This window comes from Alosa sapidissima, chromosome 9 (genome assembly GCF_018492685.1).
Source record: "Alosa sapidissima isolate fAloSap1 chromosome 9, fAloSap1.pri, whole genome shotgun sequence".
In the NCBI taxonomy this organism is placed as follows: Eukaryota; Metazoa; Chordata; class Actinopteri; order Clupeiformes; family Clupeidae; genus Alosa; species Alosa sapidissima.
In genome coordinates, this window is record NC_055965.1 from 13,264,680 (window position 1) to 13,279,679 (window position 15,000).

General features: G+C 42.5%; 1 protein-coding gene across 1 annotated transcript in view; it reads right to left on the reverse strand.

Annotated features, from left to right (window-relative positions):
- LOC121719363 (VPS10 domain-containing receptor SorCS1) overlaps nucleotides 1-15,000 on the reverse strand; it is a 160,510-nt gene that overhangs the window by 52,924 nt on the left and 92,586 nt on the right. Inside the window, 1 exon segment of the mRNA XM_042104865.1 lies at nucleotides 6,245-6,403. Coding sequence (XP_041960799.1) covers nucleotides 6,245-6,403 — 159 coding nt within the window.

The following is a 15,000-nucleotide window of genomic DNA, read 5'->3' on the forward strand; positions in this document are numbered from 1 at the left end:
TTGAGCAATCTGATGAATAGACATAGAGGTACAGAACTGTCCACATAATATAAAAAAACAATTCCCTGTGAAAATACAGAAGGCAAATCTTCTATCTTTGATCTAATGTGGATTTGACAAGCTAGATACATTGCTGGTGAACTGACAACTAATACAACACTGATGGTGACGATACAAAGTACCCCCCCCCCCCCCCCCCTGGATATTTTCCCCTTTTATTGCTTTTATAAATGGAAACATAGCCAATTGAATTTGGCTTTTTATACAATCATTTCCAAAAAAAGCCCTCTTTAAAATCAATGTGAAAACAGATTTCTACAAAGTAATGCATTTTGCAACCGGTCACCGTGTCCGGCCTCGGCACACAAAAGAAGCAGCCCGACACAAATACAAAAGCTTAAGACTGGGATGGTGGATGCCGCTTGGGCTCTGACAGCTCTAACCTGTGGCTCTCAGAGCGGATACAGCAGAGGAGTTATGAGCCACTACAGGCACAAGAGGGCAACAGATGCAGAACTAATACTCCGCATCGGCCTCAAGCCAGAGGGAGAGAGAGAGGTGTGTGTGTGTGTGTGTGTGAGAGAGAGAGAGAGAGAGAGAGATTTTTCAGACAAAAATAAAACAGCTGAGATTATACATGCCGTGCCCACATCTGCGGCATGCTGCTGCACAGTTCACGTCTACCTTAAGATCAAGCAGTGGCGTGCGTGTATCTGTTTATGAGTGTGTGTGTGTGTGTGTGTGTGTGTGTGTGCTGCTATTCCTCTGTTTGTGGGGGGAAAACTCCTTAAGAAGGTGCTGAGTCTCTGATGGCTTAGCATAGCAGCATCGGCACGGCGGGAGGCTTCAATCAGGGGGTACTGGGAGGGTGGGGGGTGGTTCTGCTCCCCCCGTCAGCACCACAGGCACTGAGGCTTGCTGAGGTATCAGAATTAGGCTCACTCTGCGTGTCTCTGTGTGTGTGTGTGTGTGTGTGTGTGTGTGTGTGTGTGTGTCTGAATGTGCGTTGGTGGAGTTGCAGGAAGTTTGGCTCATCTCTTTCTTTCTCTCCTTTTTTCCCTTTCCTTTTTCTTCTCTGATGAGCATGCAAACACACACACACACACACCACAGCGCTGGGTGGAGAAACAGGCGTGCTAATGACTCGTCCGCTCCCAACCCCTCAAATGGAGGGAACGAGATGATAAAGGAGGTAAACTACTGGCTCAGGCGCGGGAGGGGGAATGGACACGAGACTCCAGGGGGGCAGCTGACAGACAGCCATGGGAGGTAGAGAGAGAGAGAGAGAGAGAAAGAGAGAGCGTTGAGAGCTCACTTAAAAGAAGAAGTAGACAACATAATTACAGTCCATTCACCATTTCAGACTAGCCTGCACTGTTTAATCCACTTCGATACTACTTACAACTTAGCATTTCCTTCAAGAGGCCATTTCTTGTAGGATGCTTAGCTACATGTACTTTTATTTAAAACCAAACGCATTAGCGTACTCAGGGGAAAAGCCGCTAAGAGTTTAATACAGCTTTTACTAAAACCTCAGGAAGGAACACTTAGCAAGAAGAATTCAATGCTAACCTCAGTCTATGTTTTCACCATCTGTTTTCTTGGATGGATGTGCACACTCTGTAAGGACGCATTGAGGTGTCATGAATTTGTGGCTAGTTGTATGATTAAGAAGCTTCCAGAATTATCATATGTACTTCTCTGAAGTAGGCCTACTTTGTAGTGTTGTTACAAGGACAACAAAATGAGTAGAGTAGTAATTCACTTTTAACTTTGGCACAAATAAGCTGCTCCAGGTTGTTAAAAGCATTAGTGTAGGAGTCAAGGGTGGTTTGTAACACAAACACATCCTGAGGGTATATTCGGTGTCTGTTGTGACAAAAAAGTTCTCTGTTTCTGTGGAAGTTTGCGTTGCCTTTGGCAGTGTTGTTAGACGGCTAATTCGTGGCAAGACAGCACACATTAGCTCTGTAAATATTGAGCACTGGGACGAGTTCTGTAGAAGTTTCAGTTTCGAATCCAGATTTGACAGACAAACACGACTTGTCACTTGTGTACACACAGTACGACTTCTGGATTGGTCTGTTACCCTAACTATAATGTTATTGGTCTGTTACCCTAATTATTATGAGTGTGGAACATAAGCAAGTGATGTTTTATGTTGTATTATTATTTCAAATCAATGTCTGGTATTTCCAATGACAGCATTGTTTGTTTATATTCATTTCCTGAGTAATTGTTTTCACTCATCTATTTTACTCATACAAGATTGAAGTCAGTGAGGCTAACAGAAACATTATGCATGTTTATATTAGCAGTTATGAGTCACGTGTATACAGCTAATAGAAATGGTAAAACTAATTTACCTATCCTTCTTTCCCCCATAACACTGATTGATTTAGAATTAAGACTGTACTTTGTGCTTGTAATTAATTGCTGATTAGCACAAGTTTCAGCAATGCATCCTTTCAGACTGAGGCAGGCTAAATGAGCTCATAACATGTGCAGACATAAAAAGAAGCTTAACTGTTTCTTCAAATTTATATTTGAGCATGATTTTATTATGCAGTGCTACTTGTCTGACGGAGAAAATTGTCAATGAAAAGAAGCTCTACTTTTTTATGTAGAGAGAATTTCTGAAGAGGAACTGAAGTGATTTTAAAGCGACCTGAGGTTAGGGGTGTTTGTTTGCTGAATGGGCTGGCTGAAGTGTGACACCCATCAACACCTACCCACACTAGCATCTAGCTCTCCATTTGGCGTGGTTACTCATACATGTCTTATTTATTCCTTGGTGTGATTTTGCTGTGTCTAAAGGTATCCTACCGGGTGTGCTGTGTCAGCAATGAAATGCTTTTACTGAGTGTTTGATATCCACCGTGCTCCCTGTGTGATAACAGGGGATCACACATGAATCCTTTCTGTCCCTTTGAGAGGCCCTGCTATTGGCTGCTGCTCTGCTCTTAGACAGTGTTGCGTTTGCCAGCCTTCAATATTTTTATCTTTATCTTTTGCATGGTGAGATAACATATTGAAATCTTATTTTTGTAATAATTTGGTTGGATCCTTTAAGATATCTGCTTCAGGGAACCAGATAACTTTAATAACTGGTATGGTCTCTTGCCCCTTCACTGCAAGGGTCGTAGAGTAACAACACATTATATTACATTAAAAAAGGCAGAAGACTGATTTGAGGCCAACTTGGGGTGCACCGTTGGTGTGCAATGCAACCAGTTTCAGCATATTTATTCATTCATTAGCACATCCCCAATCACAAGAAGCTCAATGATAATCAATCCAAAGAAATTACCGGTAGCCACCAATTTTCAACAATCTAGCACGTTTAACCAAGGTTTCAAGAGTTAATGATGTCATCTAAGGTAGTCTTTCCATTGGCTAACATCAGAGGAATTGTTCTTTAACCAAATAACTGGTCCGAGTGTTGTTAGTTGTGATTACCACTTTGTATTTTCCACCGTGACTGTCTTCAGAGCCAAGGAGGTTCAGTACTTCTGCACTGGACTGCAGATGGGTTGAACATTTCTTGAGTGGTCTGTGAGGACTGTTCATTATTTATTAGCACAGAAACATTAGCTCAAAATGGCTTCACTGCAAGGAAAGCATTTTATTAATGGTAATTCCCTGTGACTTGGGATCCATAACTTCTTTCAAATTCATGTTCTCTAGAATCAAATTTTATACCGCCTTCATGTCGCTCATGCTAATGGCTTCTTCAAGACTGTCCCTAATAACCAGGAAATATTTAAATGCACTCTCAGCCATTTCACAAAAAAAGCACTTGGGATTTCCCATTCCAACTTTGAAACCCCATCATGGTGATTTCTGAACAGGAATTTGTATGTGCTAACCATTATGGACTAACATAAAAGCTGATGTCAAATTGACTATGATGTCCCATTTCACAGTGTAGGTTTAAGTGCATTTTATCATAAAACACCTTAGTGTTCAGGTCAGAGTTTTGCAAATCATTTGATTACTTGTATCAGCCTGCATTCTATTGAGGGTAATGTAGCCTGGTTTGATGATGACATGATGAAGACATGTGCCCAATTCATCCCTGGCCAAGCGAATGTTCCAAATTCACCACTAAAACATTCACTTGGCCAGGGATGAATTGGGTGTGTGTCTGATCCCCAAATCAGGCTACATTACCCTCAACAGTATTACTCTTTGTTAGCCTGTTAGGTAGGTGTGGAGGGTCAGTTGTCCATCAAATAGAAATGTCCTCCATGGTAAAGAAAAGGCTTGCCAGTGTCTCTTACCATCTATGGAAATAACTAAGCCCAATTACTCCTGTCAACGGAAGTCCATGAACATCTTTCAGATACACAATGCTGTGAATCATGTCTTACTTGATTACCACATTTACTGCAAAGCCACAGGGGTCCATTAGACAAAAATATTTTTTGAGCACCATTATTTTTTGAGTGATGTAACACACTCCAACTAATTCATAAGTGCATGGACACACATGTGGCTAGGATCAGTGGGTTTTATTATGATTGTGTGGCATCTTAACATGGAAATGTGTACCACATACGACTCCATTAAAAAAAAAACACATCCTGTGCTTGAGACAGCTGACACAGGTAAATATTACTCACACATAGAGACCTTGAGCATGCTGCTCTCCCTTGCCCATTAGGAGTGAGTCATTGTAGGTGTTTAGTCAAACATTATCTTTGGAATTCATTCTTTAGAATTCTCGAAGTGCCATTAAAAAAATAAATAAAAATAAATAAGAGAGAGAGAGAGAGAGAGAGAGAGAGAGAGCTCTTTATCCATGAGGGAAAAGCTTTCCTTAGGGTCAAATGCCAACTTGGCATATGTGCACCTAAAAAATATGTTTTATTCCATCTTGAACACTATGTTACGATCTGTAGTTGTCACCATACAAAAAAATACAAATAACTAGAAATGCAATTCCGAGGAATTACACGAGGGGATGCAGTCTGCTGGTTAGGGTGTTGGTGGGGCTGTTGAGCTTGCTGCTAGCTGGTTGGTAGGGTAATTGTGATACCTGCAAAGGTGCTTTTGGAGTAACCAAATTTGAATCTTGTGTGACATGGCATTATTCAGATATCACACTCAAGGTGTTTTTGACCTTGACATTTGACCTTCAACCTCCAACTTCAACTCACTTCATCTTTGAGTCCATAAAAACACTCATACCAAATTTGAAGCATGTACGTCAAGCCGTTCTGGAGATATAATGCTGAATGCATGAGATATGGCTGGGACTTTTATTTTGACACACAGGAAACACTTTAACAGGATGTGTAGTTCAGGTAGAGCTAGATTGTATGCTTAGAAGCTGAGACAGTTGGAATCCTCACAGGTGACACCTGTGCCAGTGTTCTGATTAGCCTGGGAACTGCTCTGAGAACTACTTAACGAGTGCAGCTGGCTCTATTATGACATCACAGCCCCCATTCAAGTCTATGGGGGGAAAATACACTTTTAATTACAAATATCTCAAAAAGTATAAACTTCTCAAAAATGAAAAACGGATAGGACAGTAAAGCCTTGGAAGATCTACGGAACGGTGTTTCAACCAAATTTGTACGTTAAGCGGTTTGGGCTGAATAGCGCGCACAAAAAGGTAAAAAGAAAAATAATAAGAAGAAGAATCCGGATTTCAATAGAGTGGATGCATCCCCTCTAACAAACAAACAAACCACAACCAAAACAAAACAAAACAACAACAAAACAAAAAAAACTCTGGGCAGCTTGACAGCCTCTCCCATGTGGACATGACATGACAATGACTGAAGTTTTCTGCCCAACCAGTGAGACAGAAGGACACCCAGGACCCCTCAGGCATGACATTTAGGCCAACAGAATGGAGCGCGCTGGGTATGTGTGTCTGTGTTATGATGTATGTGTGTGTGTGTGTGTGTGTGTGTGTGTGTGTGTGTGTGTGTGTGTGTGTGTGTTGCATGTCCCTGTGCACATGTTTGTGTCTCTGTTTGTAAGTGAGTGTGCAAGTGAGCATGAGCGTGACAGTGCATATGTGTGTACAGCAGGAGTGAGGGGGGCAAAGTCTGTATATTGTGTGTGTGTGTGTGTGTGTGTGTGTGTGTGTGTGTGTGTGTGTGTGTGTGTGTGTGTGTGTCAGGGGTCTGGTCATATGGCCCTGGGCCCACGGTTGGATGCCCCCCGACCCCCCCCCCACCCTCCCCGCCCCATCTCTGACTGTATCTCCGCTGGGGCTGACTCTCACCTTCTGGTCGTGGCTGTAGGCGAGAATCCAGTCCTCCTGCTCGGGGTGGAAGAGCAGGCTGAGGACGTAGAAACTCAAGCGGTACTTCTGGTACGTGGCCCCCTCGTCCGTGCTGATGAGCAGACTGTTCTCCACCTCCGGGTCCGTCAGCAGCATGATCTGAACCACAGGGGAAGGGGGAGGGAGAGAGAGAGAGAGAGGGATGGAGAAAAGAGGGAAAGAAGGGTGGAGAGAGGGAGAGGTAGAGGAGGCAGATGAGAGAGAGGGAGAAAGAGGGGAGAGAGAGATGGAGGGAGACATAGAGAGAGGGAGGGAGGGAGAGGGAGGTAGGGAGGAAGAAAGAGGGAAAGAAGGGGGGGGTGGAGAGAGTGAGAGGTAGAGGAGGGAGATGAGAGAGAGGGAGAGAGTGATGGAGGGAGGGAGAAGAGATGGAGGGAGGAAGAGAGAGAGGTAGAGGATGAGAAAGGGTAGAGTGAGATAAGAAAATAAACAGATAATGAGAGAAAAGGTAGAGACAGACAGAGGGAGGAAGATGATTGGAAGAGAGTGAGAATAAGAAAGGGAGAGGGAGGGAGAGAGGGCATATGTCTCACTGTTATGGTCATAGAAAGGAATTTCTTTTATAATTTTAATTTAAGAAAGAGAGAGGGAGAGATAGAGAGAGAGAGAGAGAGAGAGAGAGAGATAGTCATATGAGAGACACGAGCAATGGCCACTGGCTCTGCCCAGCCAATCACAGCTTGGTCTGTGTGGGGAAAAAAATCTTGTTGACAGTGATGGTGTAACACTACAGTGTAATATTTGTGCAATGGACAGTAAATGTTGAAATGTTGAAATGTCTGACAACAGTATACAACTAATGCCTGATAACTTTTTCAGAAGATGCAGTACACCTCACATCAAGTTCATGTGTCACTATTATTCTCCAAAAAAGATGAAACAGGAAGAAAGAATGAACTGAAACTCAACCCCCACAGTTGTCAAAAAAATCCAAAGAAGCGTACCCAAACCACCTTTGCTGATTGAACGTGTGTCTGGATCTACCCGGTTTGAGGAGTGAAGGTAGAAACAGGTGAAAGATAACAGGAGAACAGAAGTGAGTCCGAGAAACAACATAACAGAATGCAGACAACGTCAGCATTCCACTGAGGCCATTGTGCTACTAAAGTTGCAGCAGTCTGATATCAGATAACTATCAGTGCATTGTACTGTATAAGGCTGTGTGGAGGCTTGCACACACAGACATTCAAAGAGCTATATGGAGCCACACACACACAGATATACACACAGTCTCTCATACACACACACACACACACACACACACACACACACACACACACACACACACACACAAGCACTTCCAACAGACAGACAGACAAGCACTTCCAATTCTGCCCCCACTGGGTGCTAATGATAAACTTTTGTAGCTGTTCAGGTCTACTGACTCAATTACATTTGTGGCTGATTATATCTTTTGATTTTTATTTTTTACTCTTTTCTTTCCCCCTTTTTTTCTAACTTGGCACAATCACCAAAAACACGGCAGACCGCTAAAAAAAAGAACAAAGCTCATGGGAAATTATAGATTTAAAGGCCTGACTGAACATAGCTGTGGGGAGAGGAGAGAATGAAGAGAGGAGAGGGGTGGGAAGGGGGGAGAAAGACAGAGAGAAAAAGAGAGAGCAAGAGCGACGAAAAGAGAGAAAGAAACGCGGCTTGAATTACCCATAGAATTTCGAACGAGGCCGACAGCATTAACAGAAGTGAGCGGAGGCTGTAATGGAGATAGCATCTAGCGGAGCGGAGCGAGATGAGGAATCATACGTTGGGAGATATCACAACAAAACAAGATGTTGGAAGCCAGGGGGGATTTCAAAGGGTTCCGTTAATGACTTTTCATCCTGTTTGTCTGTTTGGGCACTTCTCTGGGTAGCCTGGCCTATACATCGCATAACAAAATAAACAAATTAATCTCCTTTGTATCTTCGCATTCTTCAAGAAGGTGTATATGTGTGAATGTACGTTGTTTGTGTGTGTTTGTGTGTGTGTGTGTGTGTGTGTATGTGTGTGTGTGTGTGTGTGTGTGTGTGTGTGCGCGCCTCAGTGTGAGTGTGTACTATCGTCACCATTGTCGAGCACATGAATGTCCTCTGCCATTGTGAAGCCTTCCGAGGCAGCTCTCAGAGAGGCAGGGCCTTGTTCGGGTGATATAAACCGGCCCATTGAAGCTGTCCTCGCTTCTCGCTCAAGGCCCCATGATGGCACCACCCTCGCCTGAGACGTGAGTCGTCTAAACACATCGCTCAAAACATCCCGCAGAGTTTTGTTACTTTTTTTTTTACCTGTGCCTATCAGTTTCACTGTGACACATAGCTTATGAATTTAACCAACAGATACAGTAGGTGGACAAAAAGAAGACATGGCTGACAGATTGTGAGATAGAAAGGCACTGGACATTAATACTGAGCACAACAACATTTAGCAGTGAGGTGAACATACAATGCAATACTGTATAAGGCATAAAAACTCGGTGATATTAAACATGCGATAAACATATGATAAATAAATTAAGTGACAATGTATGATAATTATTGCTGCACAATTACTCAATTTTCAGTTGAAATCGCAATTTGAACTAATGCAATTAGGTCCGAATTCTCCCATTCGCCATACTGTAAGTCATTTTTTGCACTACAGTTATCAGTTAAATCCAGAAAGAACACAAACCAGTGTTTGATTTTGAAAGCTTTTAGCAAGGTTACTGAATAGCAAACTGCCTACAGTAAAATGATGTGTAATCACATAGGCTAACAAAGAAATGCCTTAACGAAATTTCACTTTTGCTCTGAGGTTTGTTTATAAAGAGTCGTGCTTGAGGTGAGTAGATGCATAATGTCAAACTCAGTGTTGAGAAAGTTTCAATGGCAGCTGCTTGTTATAATATCAATTTATCTTCAGTATGCTATCTTGAATTTCCCCTTGGGGATCAATAAAGTATCTATCTATCTATCTATCTATCTATCGGTTGGGTTGATCTATCTATCTATCTATCTATCTATCTATCTATCTAATGAATTTGTAGACTGACACCTGCAGTTTCGAATACAGTAGAGAGACTGGCATCAGCCACCATTAGAAACAAATCAGAGACGGGGAAAATGAACGACTATTGTGGCTCGACAGTAGTGCAGGCGTCTGCGTAAGTGTATGGATGACTTTGGTAAAGTTGGAAAGAAATGGACAGATTCGAACAAAGCGGGCTATGGGGTGATGACTTCACATCAAGTTGAAACTAAAGGTGCACAGTCGTTAAGCTCCAATATCCAAACTGTGTGATTATAACAGGGTTTTCCCTATTTAACAATGTAGACTCACTGATAAAGTAATGTCGGGAAATATGCCACCTTGTGACACTGTAATGGAAAAAAAGAAAACGGTATCAGCACCAAATGTGATACTGTAATGTTCATTTGTAACGTTCTGTATAACCTACATGTATTTTGAATTAGGCCTACTGCCGACATCAAGCAATATGCTGTTTCACCTTGTAGTGGCGCTCGACCTTAATACAGCCCTCAGACATGTGTATCTGGAAAGGTGCTTAAGTCAATGGCAGAATGCACGCAAGAGTTGTATGCATAGAAAACACTCGGATTTTGGAGCAGCTCCACCCAAAGCGCGTTTATGGCTTCATGGCGTGTAAATGACAGGCTTAAGTGAAGGGCAGAATGTGTGCAGGCTGAAAAGTGCTTAGTTGCGCGCTTTTTTGACTTACGCACCCTTATGCACATATGAGAATTTGTCCCATCCCACTGCGCAAGAGACCTATTTTGGACGTCCAACGCCACATGACGTCTTTTTTCCCGACGTCCAGTACTGACATCCACAGGACTTCTGTATAACGTCCAAAATAGGTTACATAGTCCTATTGACGTCCAAATGGGCAATAAAGACATGATCTGTATGTCCATCAGACGTATAATGACGTCTAATGTTTAGTGGGATAGTTAATTGCAAAGCTTGCAATTAATAATGCAGCTTACAACTCTGTCCCAATGGTTAATCTTGCAACCTCTATTATATTCATGTCATTCTCTCTATGTGACAGACGGAAGCGCACCTAACAGGAGTTCTGTGCTTCTCATGCACTAGGCATACTCACCAATCAGAAGTGGCCCAACTTAAAGTGACATTTGGAATATTTGGACTATGAAACATTATATTGTGAATCAAAGCACAATCAGAATATCTGTCCAAAAAGCTTTAATACAATTAGACAATTATACAATTAATTATACAATTAATAATTAGTATACATCAGACCAAGAGTGGTCTATCTAGATTGATTGTACTTTCAAACTGCACAGTTGCAAGTCTTGCAAGAGACTACACTGCACAAACAGTTGCTTCATCAGTTACAGATGTGAAAGCAAACAGAATATTATGTTAATGCACAAAAGGTATGATAAAGTGCTAACAAACTTTTTTGCCTGAAATGTCCCAAGCTCCTAACTATGAGTTATGACAAAGTCGTCTGCGCAGTCTGTGTACCCCAAGAGTCACCTCCTAACTCAAATTCGGGGGAGGGGACATTTGTTTAGAGAACCGGTGACCGTTTTCATTCGGCGCCAGCCGACTTGTCCCATGGAACAGCATTAGTGAGTGGCTCATGGCCGAGCAGCACTGCCCAGCGAGGACCATTCGTCAAATGCACACATGGTAATATTAACGGTCGTGGGCAGTGCCTGCCTCACTAGTTCATCAATCTTCGGAGAACGTGACCTACATGCTGACCAAACAGAGTTAAAAAAAATGTCTTGCATGGTGCACGCACACACACACTTAGGATTTATTTTTTCAGCATTTTAGATTGCTATTATTTTTGTCCTTTTTTTGATGAAACTGTTCATTCCATTAAGGGCAAATTCACTCATTCTCACGTAAATCGTGCTTAAGCCCTTTTTTTACGCACTGTTCAGTTACGCATATTATACAGTGGCAGAATGTGCGCAACAGTTGTATACATAAGAAACGCCCCAATGGGTTGCTCCTCCCTAAATGTGGAACTCCCGCAACTGCACGTAAATGACAGATTTAAGTGAAGGGGAGAATTTGTGCAGGCTGAAAACGCCTCGTTTTTTTTTTTACTTATGCACCCTTACACATGGAAGAATTCGTCTGATGCCTGATGAAGGGCTAATGCCCGAAACGTCACATTAAATCTAATTTATTGGGAGCTATTGGTGTAGCAGACTTTCTTAATTCGTTCAGAATTCGCCCCTTAGTAATTAGGACTGGAGTTTCTCCGATGGGTTCTGTTGTTGGCGGAGTCATTTTTCCGTCAACCTAGCCGTCAGGTGACGGTGGCTACCTCAGCCTGCCCTTTTCACCGATTTGATAAGTACACAAGAACAGCTGCTCCAGGTGATGTTGGCCAATAGAAAAATCATATATCATTGTGTACTGAGAAAATGGGTAATGGAGATTTTGCAGTGAGCCGGCTTACCCACGTGTTTGATTAGTTATGCCTTGACCTTCGCTCAAGTGGAAACTCAGGTGAAGACAAAGAGTGGAAGATGGCCCAATCAGTGCATCCTGCAGGCTTTTTTCTTGCTTTAGAACTAGAACTGTTGGTAGGTGTATCCTATGTGTATGGAATAGGAAACTTCTTAAAAGAAGTTAACTCGATTTGACCTGTAACAATCCATGATTGCTGTTATGGGGGGTTAAGTATAGGTGACGACCTACTGACTAAAGCAAACTGACATAATCATTCCTTACTGCTGATTGCTTTAATTGATCCTATTATTGACCAATCAAAATCTTGGCACTTTAACTGACACAGTGCTAAAGTGGCTCTTAAAAATAGCTATCCCTTAGCGTAATGGCCACTGTGAATTTCGGATGCATAATTACAACATGCTATTGAGTTCATGATTTTAGTTTATTTCGTACTGCTCCCTTTCTCTTTTTTCCCCATACACACACACTCTCTCTCTCTCTCTCTCTCTATGGATCTCTTTCTTCTAGTCTCTGAGTGGCCTAGTGAATGAGTCACAGTTCTTTGTAAATTATGGGGCCATGGCAGTTCAAAATGACAAAGGTTAATGAAGCCATTGCTCTCCACCGAGAAGGCCGGCGAGTTTCTTTTCTTTTTCTTTTTTTTTTTTTGAGGAGAGAGGTTCACAAATGCTCAAGTCTCCCACTTGGCCCAGCAGTAAATAGCCTCTGATAGAAATTTAATGGAATTAGATGCATGTTTCCCCCCTCCCCCTCGCCCCAACTCACCCACCCCTACCCCCAAACTAATTGGATTGCGCCACTTCACTGTAAGCCCATGTCTAATATGCCTTGACAGTGGCAGTGTTGATATGACTGCTCTCTTTTTCTGCTAGCGTTTTTGTTTTTATTATTATTATTATTGTGAGTGTGTGCATGGAAGAAAACAGGGGGGAAACTGTGTGTCTGCATTGTGCTGCAATTCTAACTCCACTCGAGCCCCTCTGGTGTGCTTCTGCACTGAAATAATTAGCCTTGGATTTACATTTAGAGTTCATTAGCAACCATTTAGGGCTGTTATTTAAAAAGCACCACCAGAGGCGGAAGTGTTATTGTGTATAACTTAGGAACTCTGAAAATAGCTGGGTCGGCACTAAACAGCGCTGTCCATCTGTGAGGCGTGTCCTTGGTAAAGACTGTAAGGTCAAGCTGACCTTGTCATGGGGAGAAGGAAGAAATTGCTGGGTTCCAGTCCATTCTGGCAGCAGCACATGATCTGTTAGTAATATCAATATGATGGGATAAGATGCCACGTTCCTTGTTGTGCTAGCAGTTAGGGATCTTACATTGCTAGAAGGCCTCTCAGTGTTATGCTACAAGGAAGTAACTTCACCTGAAGAAATAAATGTGCTATGGTACACCTGGGTACAAAACAACCACTACATTAACACCAATACAATCCTCAAAGAGCTTACCCCATGTGCATGTTATTTTAGTTTAATTTTCAAATAGGCTACATTGGAATTTTGAACCTCATTGTAAAGTTCTCAAAGTGCTTAAGTTCTCAAATCTGACACCATTGACTTGTGAGATTCACCCAAGTTCTGGATTCTGGCCCTGGACTTCAGTTTTCCTCAGTAAATGCCATGCTATGCCTACTAGCCACATCACATGAATGTACATGCAGTCAGCTTCAAACCCTGTGAGAATTGTTGTGACAGCTAACTGCTACTTGTTAACAAGATCAATTTGAGTGTTTCTATAACCATGAAATATATGAATGAATGTATGTGTATGAATTATAACATGGTATGTTGGGGGACAGCCGTGGCCTACTGGTTAGCGCTTCGGACTTGTAATCGGAGGGTTGCAGGTTCGAACCCCGACCAGTAGGCACGGCTGAAGTGCCCTTGGGCAAGGCACCTAACCCCTCACTGCTCCCCGAGCACCGCTGTTGTTGCAGGCAGCTCACCATACCCGTCAACACTCCCGTTTTTCTCCCGTATTTCAAGGTCATCTCCCAGCACCCTCCCGTTTTGTTATTTCTCCCGGAAAACTCCCGTAATTTGCATGGCCATCAACCTTCATTTTAAAATCATTGATGCATTCAGGTTGCCAGATTGTGTATGAAATACACCCTACACATACACGATCACTTAGTTTCAATTTCAACCGTTTTGTCATAGGCTAAAACCTGGCAACCCAAATAAGGAAGTGGGTGCCAACTGCGCAGCCTGAGTCTCGTCGTAAGCAAGCGGGCTAGATGAATGGCCTAGTCCAGAACTAGCTGTTGTGAAATTGTTGGGAATTTAATTGATTAACACATCACATAAACTGTTATTGAGTGTTGTTGATACACTGAACTTGTTCCCTCGGAACCAAATCTGACAGCAAGCAGCTTTGGAGTTTTGGAAGTAGGCTGCAGGCAGGCAGCTGGTGGATACATAACTGGCATGCGTAAGGTAATGGTAAGGTAAAAGCAACAACCGAAATTCAGTGTTGAAACACGTGTATGAAACATATTAAATATGCAAACACAGATCCAGTATTCACCTCACGTTGTGTTCACTGTGTGCAGTGTGTTTCACTAATTCACGGATTGGGATAAATGCAGAGACCAAATTTCCCTCACGGGATCAAAAGAGTATATACTTACTTAATGTTGATGATAATAATTCTCCTTAGTGTGACAAGGCATCAGCACAAACAATAGTGAGTATGTACAGTACTGAGCAATGGTGAGGTAAGCATATTGTACAATATCTGCAGTAAAGTAAACATCCTTCCTGTTTTGAATTTACCATAGTAAAGACAGCTCTGGTGGTACCTGTTGCAAAATCAAGCGGTAGTTATGCTAAACAGGCTCTCTTAGCTTGGCCTGTGCCTTGTCCTCCACACCCAAAACACTAACATACACACACACACACACACACACACAGCATTAGCAATGCTGTATGGGCAAAATGCTACGTGTTGATTTATTAACCAAGGTTACCCTGCGCTTGTAGAGGCCGGCCTAATTAGCCCAGAGACCAATGCTAGGTCTAAGTGTCTGGTGGTATAAACATGCGATTGCTTGAGTGTTTTTATTTTGCTGAAGAGCTCAGGGGACGACCAAAGGCATTGAAATGACCTGAACTCTCACTGATGAGAGAGTAACGTGTGTTAGCGCACTTGCTAAACCTGCGCAATTTATCAACAATAAACCTCCAACGCCTAAAAATCTCAGTATGGGGAGTTGGCCTTTTGCCTCGCAG